At 38.4% G+C, this 11952-nt stretch overlaps 1 protein-coding gene across 1 annotated transcript; it reads right to left on the bottom strand.

Annotated features, from left to right (window-relative positions):
* Positions 1 to 412: 412 nt before the first annotated feature.
* On the bottom strand, positions 413 to 2833 carry myf5 (myogenic factor 5). The gene is made up of 3 exons (XM_055006335.1): positions 2284 to 2833; positions 1323 to 1395; positions 413 to 949 (listed from the first exon to the last, which is right to left on the bottom strand). Exons 1-3 carry the CDS (start codon positions 2734 to 2736, stop codon positions 753 to 755), a joined length of 723 nt encoding a protein of 240 aa, XP_054862310.1. The 5' UTR covers positions 2737 to 2833; the 3' UTR covers positions 413 to 752.
* Between the last annotated feature and the right edge of the window lie 9119 nt (positions 2834 to 11952).

Raw genomic sequence — 11952 nt, 5'->3', positions numbered from 1 at the left:
ATTACATTAACTGCCATAATTAAATATGTCTCATTGGGTATAATAGCATATATAGAATAAATGGTCATTTCATGTCTCGTTTTTGTGGTTTGTGTCTCGTTTTTGTCATTTTGTGTCTCCGTTTAATCATTTTGTGTATCGATTTTGTCATTTCATGTCTTGTTTTTGTCATTTTGTGTCTCGGTTTTGTTGTTTTCTGTCTCGTTTTTGCCATATTGTGTCTCATTTATGGCATTCTGTGTCTCGGTTTTGTCATTTTGATGTGTCATTTTTAAATTCTGTTTTGCTGAAAAAGCCCCATTTAGCATTTTTCAATCAAGATTCATGTCATTTATTAATCCATTGCCATTGTTCAAGCTTATTGCAGCTGCTGTCTTAATGTGGTCACACAAAAAAAGTCCAAAGAAACAAATACTTTTGTAGAAAACAACCAAACATTTAATGATCACAACACAATGAACCATAACAAGATACAACGTTGCTTAAATACCATTTTAGAGTAATGCAACATCACATTAACTGCCATAATTAAATATGTCTCATTGGGTATAATAGCATGTATAGTATAAATGGGCATTTACATTACATATTTACAATCTCATGTACAGTCCAATAAAATAAAAAAACACCACTGTTTGCCACATGTCCTCAGATTCTTCCTCTGATTTGCATGAAACTAGTTCTCATCTTTAGTTTTTCTTTTGTTGCTTGGTGCCTGTGGTGGTATATCCACGTCACAGCGAGGGTTTTCTTCACAGGACGTGGTACACGGGCCTGGACCCGGGGCTCTCCGGTGTGCAGGGCTGCGAGTCGGAGCTGCCGGGGGAGAAGGTGGCCACGTCTCTCAGAGCAGCCGGTCCACAGCTGGACTCCACCGAGGACAGACGGTCCACGATGCTGGACAGGCACTGAAGACTCGAAGCTCCGGCTGCTTTGTCGTCCAAAGTCTCTGATAAGCCAAAGAAAACGACTCGGATCAGTCAAATCTGGCACACTAGGGTGATTTTCTTATATGAACCCTTAAATACGATCTGAATGGTTAAAAATCAAGAAATCTGTGTAGAATTGATAAAAACCCCATCCGTCTCCATCGAAAATACGGATATGAGTTTATTCAAACACGCAACAAAATGTATTTTCATACATTTGTTGAACTCTTTTGGTTTTTTATATTGAATTCCTCTCGCCACGGGACTCCCAGAGGCAAAATGAAATATAGATTTAAAATAATGCACCATTCAGTTATTAGTTTTTAAAGCACTACGCAGGCGAGAGAGTTGTTATATTCATATCAGAGCGCTGTTGCTGTCAAAAGGTCTCACCATTCTTTGCATATGAATAGCTGTTGCTGTAGTTTGCATTCAGCTGTTGCCACACTGGACTGTTGCTGTCAGCCTGGAAGGAAACGAAAAATCAAATTTACCCTTGAATTCTTGAAAAAACACAGAAAGAAGCAGGCAGATATGATGCATTCAGTGTGTTCAAACATATATCGGATAGGAAGAAGTAGGAAAAAAAGCACAGAAACAACCTCATGCCCTTCAAGATATTCTGGACAGGCTAATAAATCCTGAATTCCAAAGTTATTGGCTTCTTTATTTCACATCCACCTTAAAGCCGAGGTGGCTGTGTGCTCCCCTCCCCTGCCTGGCTCTGAGTGTGGCAAATCGATTGTATCAGTGGAAGCAACACCAGTTTGTGCAAGATGACACTTTCTCCTAGTAAATCTGCAGAAAATCCTGGCAGCGGTGCAGAACATGCAGTCAGGATGGAATGCAGAAAAGCGCCCGCTTTTTCCTGCCAGACTTCAGTAAGGTGGATTTAGTTTGGTTTATTAGGGCCATAAAGTGTCCGGTGGTGGGAAAGCCATTAGTCCATCCAGCAGTAGAAGTTCTTTTGTATTATCTGATACACTGTCACCTTCACACACACACAAACTAATTCAACCTGTAACCACAGGGATCACAAACAGAGGACAGAGATTCTTGTAAGACCATAGTTTTGATGCTTGTATTAGGGAATTATGGGAGAATATGACATGCATGGAGAAGCATGGTAGTTGAGGTCTTGGGGCAAAACAAGCTTATTTGATTAATAGGATTCTAAATTGGAAAGGCAAAGTCCCATTTTGTCATGAAATAATCTAGGAGCTAATGAGAGGTGGGAGTAGTGCTCTGGATTAAACTCTACACTGATGATACCCGACAATGAAAGGCTTTTTCGGGTGTCTGAACACAAGACTGTGTACAACCAGATGTTTGCTGGAAGCATGTGAGGTCTTACCATGCCGTCAGAGCAGCTGGACAGCGGGCTGCCGGGCTCAGAGCTGCTCTCTCCAGGTAGGCCGTAAAAGTTTTCCACCTGCTCTCGTAGCAGCTCCTGCAGGCTCTCGATGTACTGGATGGCGTTGCGCAGGATCTCCACCTTGGGCAGACGCTGGCTGGGGTTGGCCGAGGTGCAGCGCCTCAACGCCTCGAAAGCGTGGTTGACCTTCTTCAGCCGCCGGCGTTCACGCATGGTGGCAGCCCGCCTGCGGTCCACAAAGCTGGACTTGCGCTTGCAGGCCTTGCAGGCCCACTGCAGGCAGTGTCCAGGTTGGTGAGGAGCTCCAGGAACCCTGACGTGTTCGTCCTCCTCGGAGCCGGCGAGCTCCATGCCGGAGCCGAACTCCAGGCTGTCTGGGGACGAAGCACAAGCTCTGTCGTAGTAGACCTGGGATGGCGAGAAGACATCCATGGCTTGTTGAGGAAAGGCGTCTAAATGGAGGGATGCAGCGGAAGGAAGGAGGGTAGAGGAGCTGGGTGAAAGAGAGGAACCCTCTGAGTGATATGAGTGGTCTGTTGCCCCAGGCCCCCCTTTTATGCCCCCAGGCCAAAGCCCAGGGCCCACATTGGCCAGATCTAATTACCATGGCCCATTGGCCCAGCCAGAAGGCAGGCTGGAGATCCCTCCCTGCCCCATCCCAGCCCGCTGCCTCTCACCCCCCAGTACCCTGCAGAGTTTCCCACATCTGCACTTACTGGTGTTTTCCCACTCATCACCACGTTCCTCAGGCCTTCTCCTGCAAGGCCACGATGAACACAAATGTTTGGGAATGTTTCGGGAGAGTGAGTGAACGTTTGCAGCTTTAAACCACCACACAACCCTGTTTTTAATATGAGTGCATTATTCTGCTTGATTTACCCGAAACCAGCCTCCAGGAATCAAGTCGTAGCTCACAATGAAAGTGACACACTGCTATGAAGACATAAATATTCCAGAGGGGGTGTTTTGTTTAGTCAAACTGTGCAGAAAAAGAGGGGGACCACTTGTAGGAGTATGCAGGCCAATTTTTACGGTGGAGACAACAGCGTTGCAGATGCAGCCCAGCTGCAAAGGAAGGTGTAACATTTCAAGCCCTGTGAATTCACATTACAGCGGCAAGCCTCCTCTAAACACCCGAGCTCATCACTGGAGGTGCTGCGAATGAGCCCATCCCTGTTTGCCAAAGCTCATTAAAAGCATAATTACACAAATGACACCACAGCACCATCTTGCCTACGAGGGGCCAAATTTTAACCATTAAAAGTTATTGACTCACTTCAGTTCGGCACACAACAGATGGCCATGATGGTGCAGAAGTTTTCATGCAAGTGGATGAGTCAGGCTTTAAGAGGCTTTAGGCACTGAGGAATGCAAGGCTGTTTGTAGCGACAACATCTCAGCATTTATTTGTTCCTTTGTTGATCTAAAAAGCATTTCAAGGAACAAATCCTGTCAGTCTATCAAAAGCATGGCTGCAGGATAAAAAATCGAATTTACTAGTTTACATAAACCTTGTTATGATTTTGATGGGTTGGGTTGATGCAATGCTGTTGGTAATTATAGAATTACTGAATTTTTTCTTCACTTCAGAAATCCAAGTCCTTTCCTCTGTCTTAACTTGTCTGGACAAATTCAGGTTTGTGATTGAAAATACTTGGGATTGTTGAGGAAAAGCTAATATTCTCTAACTCACTGTAGCTTGTTGGTTGAACATAATTTCATTAGAAGTTCTCAAAAAGAGTATTTTATGGCTTTAAGGCAAACAAATTATCAATTTAAGTAAATATTAACATTTTTGATGGGTTGGGATTACACAGTACTGTTGTTAATTGTGTCAGCTTAATATTTTGTGCAATTTAAACTAAACATTTTTGCATTAGTTGATTTAAAACTAAATAAAGTTGAGGTGGCGTCACAAAATTGGCTTGCTAACATCATTTTTCAAGTCCTGTCCTCTATGTTAACATGTCTAGACACATTCAGATAGTTCAGATAATTAAGACACTTGTTGAAGAAAAGCTCATTTTAGTTTGCTGGCTGAACATAATTTCATTAGAAGTTCTCAGAAAGATTATTTCATGGCTGTAAGGTAAAAAAAAACAAAAAAAAACAAGACCAATAGTTTTGATGGGTTAGGTTGACACAAAACTGTCGTTAACTGTGTTAACTTAATATTTTTTGCAATTTAAGCTAAAAAGCAAAATAAAGTTGAGGCGACTTAATAAAATTGGCTTGTTAGCAAGTCCTCTCCTCTACGTTAACATGTCTAGACAAATTCAGATAGGTGCTTAAAATACTTGCTGAGGAAAACCTAGTTCCACTAACTCATTTTAGTCTGTTGGCTGAACATAATTTCATCAAAAGTTGTCCGAACTGAAAAAAGTGTATCCATTCTTTTTTTTTATTAAGGGCAAACACTATTTTTCAGTGCAGGGGGGGGGGGAAATTAAATCAAAAACAGTGCATTTTTCTAGTATAAATACTTTGTTTTATCACAAGCTCTTGATAGAAAATAAGCATGGTGGTCCTTTAATTTGTTCTTCTGTTTGTGGCATTGCTTTCTAAGAAAAGACAGCAGCAGTCAGGGGGAGGCAGTAATTGTGTTGGTGACAGCTTACAAGGATACAATGCGGATATTTCTCACAATGTGTCAAAGCGCTTGGTGAGCCTCCCTCTCTGGGAACTGCGTGCACCTAAGAAAACAGCGCTACCTGCCGCCTCTCAATTGCACTGGGAGTTTGGATTAGGCACAGCTGAAGAACGCATCGGCTCGTCCTGCGCTTGTAGCCGCTGAGAGGATCAAAGGCTTCTTCGGCTGAGAACAGCGTCGACAATGAGAAAACCCGGCATCCACCGAGAGCTGATTGGTCAGACTGGCGCAGCGTACGGCTTAATTGCGAACGCAGGGAGTTTAAAGTGGCGCAGCCTTTACGCACAGGCCGGTGATGTTATCAGTGCGCTCTGCTGGTCTCTTGGGAACTCTCTGCTTTTGTTTTGTTGTTCTCAAGGGTCAAAGGCAGAGTTAAGTGAAGGGCAGGAGGTGATCTTTTATGTGCATCTCACTCACGTCTGAAAACCTTATTTCTTCTGAACGGCCTCATGCTTTGACTTAATATGCTGGTGGTTTGGTCAGGGAGGCAATTTATCTCCAGCATGCCTCCTGAATGGATCCTTCTCCTCTTCTTTTGCCAGAATTAACCACCGTGTCGTCCTGCGGGTCATAATTGACCCGTTTAAAAGTTTGAAAATGTGGAAAAAAATATATTTTCACAGTGAAACTTCTGATGTCCACATTTTCAACATTTTTGGGAGATTTTCGAACATTTTTTGGTGGAAAATAGAAATGTTAAAAGTGTTTCTTAAGAACATTCACATAAAAATCAACCAAAATCCAGCAAATTTTGCTGGATTTTGATTGATTTTTATGTGAATGTTCTTAAAGAAAATATTAAAAGTTTTACTGACATATATGTAATCTCCCTAGATATTTTTAGGATTTTTTTCTGAAGATTTTTACTCATTTTTTGAAAGTATTTACAAGAATTTTCTTGCCAAATTTGGGGGATTTTTTTAAAAATAAAACTGTTAGGGCAACTTTTAAGGAATTATTGGAATTTTCTTCCTGAAGGTTTTGCAAATTTTCTGAAATTTGTGGAATTTTTTTGCTGAAGTTTTGGATTTTTTTCAGACAAGGAAACAATATTTTTTGGTGCCTGTAAATGAGGACAACAGGAGGGTTAAAACCCACACTGGAATCTGTTTAACTGCCAAAAATGCAGCTGGTGAAATTGGATTTTTTTTTTTTATTAGAAAAATGCTCTTTTATTCAGGCGTTCAAATAAGACAAAAGCCCTTGTTTTCAAAGCTCAGTGTTTTCCTCTCAAAGGCTATTTTCCCCCACATAAAATCCACGTCCATTTTACATTCCCCCCAAGAATTACTGAAACAAAACCCACTTTGAGTGGCAACACCATTTGTTTGGCACTGAGCAGAAAGAAGTACAGCCCCGCAGCACTGAATCCTGTGTTTTTTTTTCCCCTTTCCTTGCAGGGTTTTCAAGGAAAGTCTGGATAAATGTGAGCATTCAGCCCCCCAGGCTTAACTCCCCCACACCTCCTCCCATAACACCTTTCATCAGCTCTGACTTTTAAAACACTGCCTTCACAGCCAAATGAGAATTATATGGTGTCATCAGTAACACTGAAATCCCCGTTAAAAGTCAGACGAGGGAAGACATGAACTCGGAGAGGGGGATGTTTCTGTTGCACGCTTGATGATGCAAACAGGAGAATAAGAGGACGAGGTTCAGAGCACAGCTGGATGTTGAGTCTTTTACAGCGAATGCAACTCCGCTAACAGCTCCAAAACGCAGGTTTGCATGCCAACAAAGAGCGCAAATTTTACACCCACTTTCAACCAAACACTTCCCTTTTTATTCCGAGGACAAAGTGTGATCGTTGATAACAGACTTTACATTGTCGGTTACACGATGGAGCTGCAAATGGAGTAACGCTGCTATCAGAGTGAGTGAGTGAGCAGGAGCCCATTAAATTCACATTACTGTTCGGAGCGATCAGGTTTCTGTCTGGTTTCTGCTGAAAACAGGATATTTGGGATAAGATATGTATAGTTCTGTTGAAAAGAGGCAGAACTAAGCTCTGGCATGCAGAGCTTAGTTCAGTTTTCATATCCTCATTTGAATAAAAGTATGGAACAATGCAAAGTAGTTTAACATATTTCCAGTTGTGTGTTGTGTTGCTATTTAGTGTATATTTTAGGACTATTATGATTCTAAGTCTTGTGTTAAGGCTTGAGCAGCATTTTAATCATGCACTTTAGGTGATTATTTTAACAGAAAACTAACTCACAGCTCTGAAATCCATAAATGTAGCATAATGGAGCTTTTAGCAAAGGTTAAATTTCTTCATTAATCCCCAAAATTGAAACTAGTTCAGTTTTCTCTGCGCAGTAATAAATGAGGTGGACAGAAAATAACAAACTAGCAGATATTCTGAGAAGACATTGTAGTAATTCAAGTCAAGTTAAACTTATTTAGCCTTTCGATGCATAAGTGGGTCAAAAATGATCCGGTGAGGTCATGTTCTTGTAATATCTTTGTAATGAAAAGTTTTTGTCATTTCATATTCCAGCTGTTCATCAAAAAACATGTTTTTGATATCATTCCATACACATTTTTATTCTACCTTTTATACTTTCACAGAAATTGTCATATTGGAAGGATGGAGAGCAGCAACAGTTGGAGGAAAAGAGCAGAAAAATGCCAACAAAATGGATGTTTTCATTCTTCTATTGCTTCTCTGTGTAATATTTTTCTTTTCTAGTCATCAAAATGTTCAAAATCTGATATAAAGTGAAAAGTAAAGCAGTTTCAAACATGAAATTAATCTTATGTGGACAAAAATATAATACAAACAATAATATAAATTAATTTTCTTAAGCAAAATGACAAAAATGGCATAAAAACACATTGGTCATTGGTCATTTTTGACCCACTTGTGGAAGAGTGTAGGGTCCAATCATTGGTGCATCTAAGGGTAAATTGCTTATTTTTGAAGCAGATTCAAACAGAAACTGAACTTAAGTGCATTAGAACTGAAAGAACAGGTCATAAAAACAAAATAAAACACAGTGACTTAGGGATAAATTGGAAAAAAAGACAATAAAATACGAAAAATCAAAAACTACAACTCAATAAGAGGTGAAATTAACCTGAGGAGGGGCTTCTGTAGCAACATGAAGGCTCAATCTCAGAACATCCAAGAACATCTGACTGGTTGACCTCCAACTGGTGCAAGAGCACTGATAAATAAACCCATTTAAAACCTTAAAAACAGATGATAAAACTTGAAAAATCATCCCTCAGACAGTGGAGAAACATACAAGGTACAGACCTTCACTTTGAGTGAAACTCTTGACTGAGAAAAGCTCATTTTGACTACTTAGCTTATCTGCTTATGAAGTTAATTTAAAAAAACTGGAGCAGTTACTAAATTAAACGCTGCTAAATCAGAGGAATAAAGATGTAACGCTTTCACAGCTGTGGGAACCGAAATCCTTCTAAAAAAGCTTCGCGGAGCATCTTTAAGGAGTCACTCAACACACTTTTCAGACCACTTAGAACACCAAACAGGCACAACTCCAGACTTAACTCTTTCATCGGAGTGCCTTAAATACAAGAGAGGAAAAATGGCACTCTGGGTCGTCGTTTTGGTCACACTACAGGTCGGATGTACTGAAAAAAATGTTGAACTGTGCCTCCAAAGCAGACATGTATTGAAAAAAGAAGAGATTACACTGGATTTGTATTTGATTTCAGTGAAAGTAGCAGTGAAGGGTTGAACTGTTGGGCTTCCATGTACACTACATTCAAAAACAACCCCAGTAAAAGCCTGTTTGAGCTCTGTGCAGTCTGGAGCCTCAGGAGCCTTCCTCAATATTCTTCTTCTACATCATCGTAACCTCTGGTGTTTTGCGTAATAATGCGAGCTGTTTGTTTCTGTTTGTCCCCCATTTCACACCTTCTCTTTTCTTTCTGTCTCATGTGCACTTCATAAGGTATTCAATTTGTACTCGCTGCAAAAGAGAAAATCAATGTGTACTGTAAGAAAAATAAGAAGAAGAGGAGATGACCTTCAAAACTAGACAGTTTGCGCTGTCTTCTTGGTTGTTCTAATGAATTATTAGGAGTTTGGAATGAAAGAAAAGCTAGTAAAAACCAAAACACCTCAAATTTGTGTCACTACTTGAGTCAAGGAGCTACACTTTCCAACAAACTGAATCCACACACTCTGTTTTATATCTTTGTTTTTGCTCCTTAACTCCTGATAAACCTGACAAGCTAACTCAGGAGTGTCAAACATGTGGCCCGCGGGCCAAAACCGGCCCACCAGAGGCTCCAATCCGGCCCTCAAAGTGTAAAAATTACAGAGAAAACATCAATTGCAGATTGTAAATTTGGAAAAACTATAAATTTAAAATAATTTCTAGACCATGACAAGTTGTTTTCATCCTAAAGTAAAATACTAGATTACTCATTGTTCATTTTGTGTCTCGTTTTTGTCATATTTTGTCGTTTTTGTTGTTTTGTCTATTTTTGTCTGATTTTTGTCGTTTGCCTCGTGGTTTTGTTTCCTTTTGGTCTCGCTTGTGTTGTTCGTCTATTTTTTTGTCATTTGGTTTCTTTTGTTGTCATTTTGTCCCGTTACTGTCCATGTTTTTGTCGCTTTTAGTTTTGTTTCGTGTCGACTGTCTCGTTTTTGTCATTTTGTGTCTAATTTCTGTAATATTTTGTCTTGTTTTTGCTGCTTTTTGTCTTTTTTGGTCTGACTTGTCATTTTGATCATAAAGTAAAATACTATATTTTTCAGTTCTAGATACCTGTGACTAAATTTTTTGTTTCTTTGTAGATACTCTATGATCTGGAAGTTGTAATGTGTAAATGATAAACTGAGGCATAATGTTGTTGAAACTGAACTTACTTTTCTTAAGAAGTGTCAGGTTGTTCATAATGTTTTGTAAAAAGATAACTCTTTGAATGTGAACATTTTCATAATGGACTTTTTGCACTAAAACAAAGGAAACATTTGGAGTTGTGGTTATTTATAGGTTATTATGCTGTGATTTTACTGGTCCGGCACACTTCAGATCAACTTGGGCTGAATGTGGAACTGCACTAAGATGAGTTTAGCATGCCTGAGCTAACTCTTTGCATGTACATGTGTGTGTCTGCAGGCCTTGAGGGATGACGCCGAGGCCTGGAGGTCAACCGAGGCTTTGTGTCGTCTGCAGAGATCTAAAGGAGCCCAGCTCACCCCGACACCATCAACAAACTCCCCCTTCTCATGTCAATACACGACTCGATGGATTCCAGCGCCATTAGCGTGGTGTCACACGTTTTAATAGCGTCGCATGTAAACGGAGCGATGACGAATTAAGGCCCTAATGGCTGGCATAGCTTCATCCCCCTGCTGGGCTTTGCACTCAAGCCTTGCAACCCCAGTTTCCAAGTCCCCAACATACGATAGGAGAGAGCAGCAGAGGCACGCTGTGTTTGGAGGGGACTCGAGTTACTGTTGTGGGATCAGGTCTGCTGGATGCCAGTTGGAACAAAGAGAAGCAGCCTGGCAGCAAACTATTCCAGGCCGCTTTAGACGGTTTTTATGGACTTCTAATAGCCGTGAATGCTGGGGGGGGATGGCTGGATCTTGAACTAATGCTGATTTTTTTTTCTCTTCATGCAACTTTGTGGTCAATGTGAAGTTGGAGTGAAGGGTACTACACCGTAAAACAAATCTGACAGATAAATTACATGAAAAGCTACAAAAATTGTAAAATCTGTGAAAATAATAGCAAACTTCTGCAAAATGGTGGTATTTTTAGCTGATTTAAATACAGCAAAAATGACATTTATTTTACAGTTGAACAATGTAAAAGGACAAACTACTATTTGTAAAAGCATACATTTTTTGATGTGGACATTATTTACTGCTTTAGCCTTTTTTGTGTGTTTAGAGCTAACAAGTAAATGAAAACTTTTGTCTGTGATATTACTAGATATTATCTGTAATTTACCAAAACTGAGAGAATCAGTAAAGTAACACTATTTTTTCTGTTTTGAACACAATATTTAACAGTGAAAAAAATACAATTTTCTAGTGAAATGTTGTAAAATAAAGTATTATTTGCAAAAAATCACGATTTTTTTATTATTATTCATAGTTCCTGCCTTTTACTTTACTGTAAACATGTAAATTAACATTTTTTTCTGCAATTATATTCAGTAATTTAACAACGCAAGGAAATCCATGAATTGACACAAACAAATATTAATAAAACTATATGAAAATGGTAATGGTAAATCCTTCACAAACAGATGTTTATATAAACTTAAATGACAAATATCTTTAACCTTGTAAGACCCAAATATAAAAAACAGCAAAAAAATTTGAATTAAATATATATATATATATATATATGTATATATATATATATATATATATATATATATATATATATATATATATATACAACCAAATATAGAAAACAATTAGCAAAAAAATTGCAAAAAAGAAATATATATATATATATATATATGTATGTATGTATGTATAAACCTGAATATAAAAAAATAGTAAAAATACATTTTTTTGTTGCAAATTTTTGTATTGTATCTATATAAAAAAACGCAAAATATATATATATATATATGTATATATATATGTATGTAATATAATGAATAGATTAATACTTTTTATTTTTTATCTGTAATTTATCAAAACGGAAAATATGTAAAATAACAGTAAATTGTTAAAAATATACATATATATATATATATATATATATATATATATATATATATATATATATATATATATATATATATATATATATATATATACAGTTATAAAGCTTTAAAAAAAAAACAACTTTTTTTGCCATGATAACTACAAACTCAGTTTTTAAAAATAATCAAGGTTTTTTGTTTTTATGTGAAGAAACGTCCTAGACTCTACATGGTCTGAAGATTGCATTTTCTCTGTCTGTCCAACACAAACCTGGTGAAAAGGATCAAACTGTCCTCCCAACATGCCCTTGAAAACTGAAACATACAACGTTTTAGACAACTGC

This window comes from Amphiprion ocellaris, chromosome 21, assembly GCF_022539595.1.
Source record: "Amphiprion ocellaris isolate individual 3 ecotype Okinawa chromosome 21, ASM2253959v1, whole genome shotgun sequence".
Taxonomy (NCBI): Eukaryota; Metazoa; Chordata; class Actinopteri; family Pomacentridae; genus Amphiprion; species Amphiprion ocellaris.
Note: the sequence above shows the minus strand (reverse complement) of the source record. Positions and strands in the feature narration are given on the sequence as shown.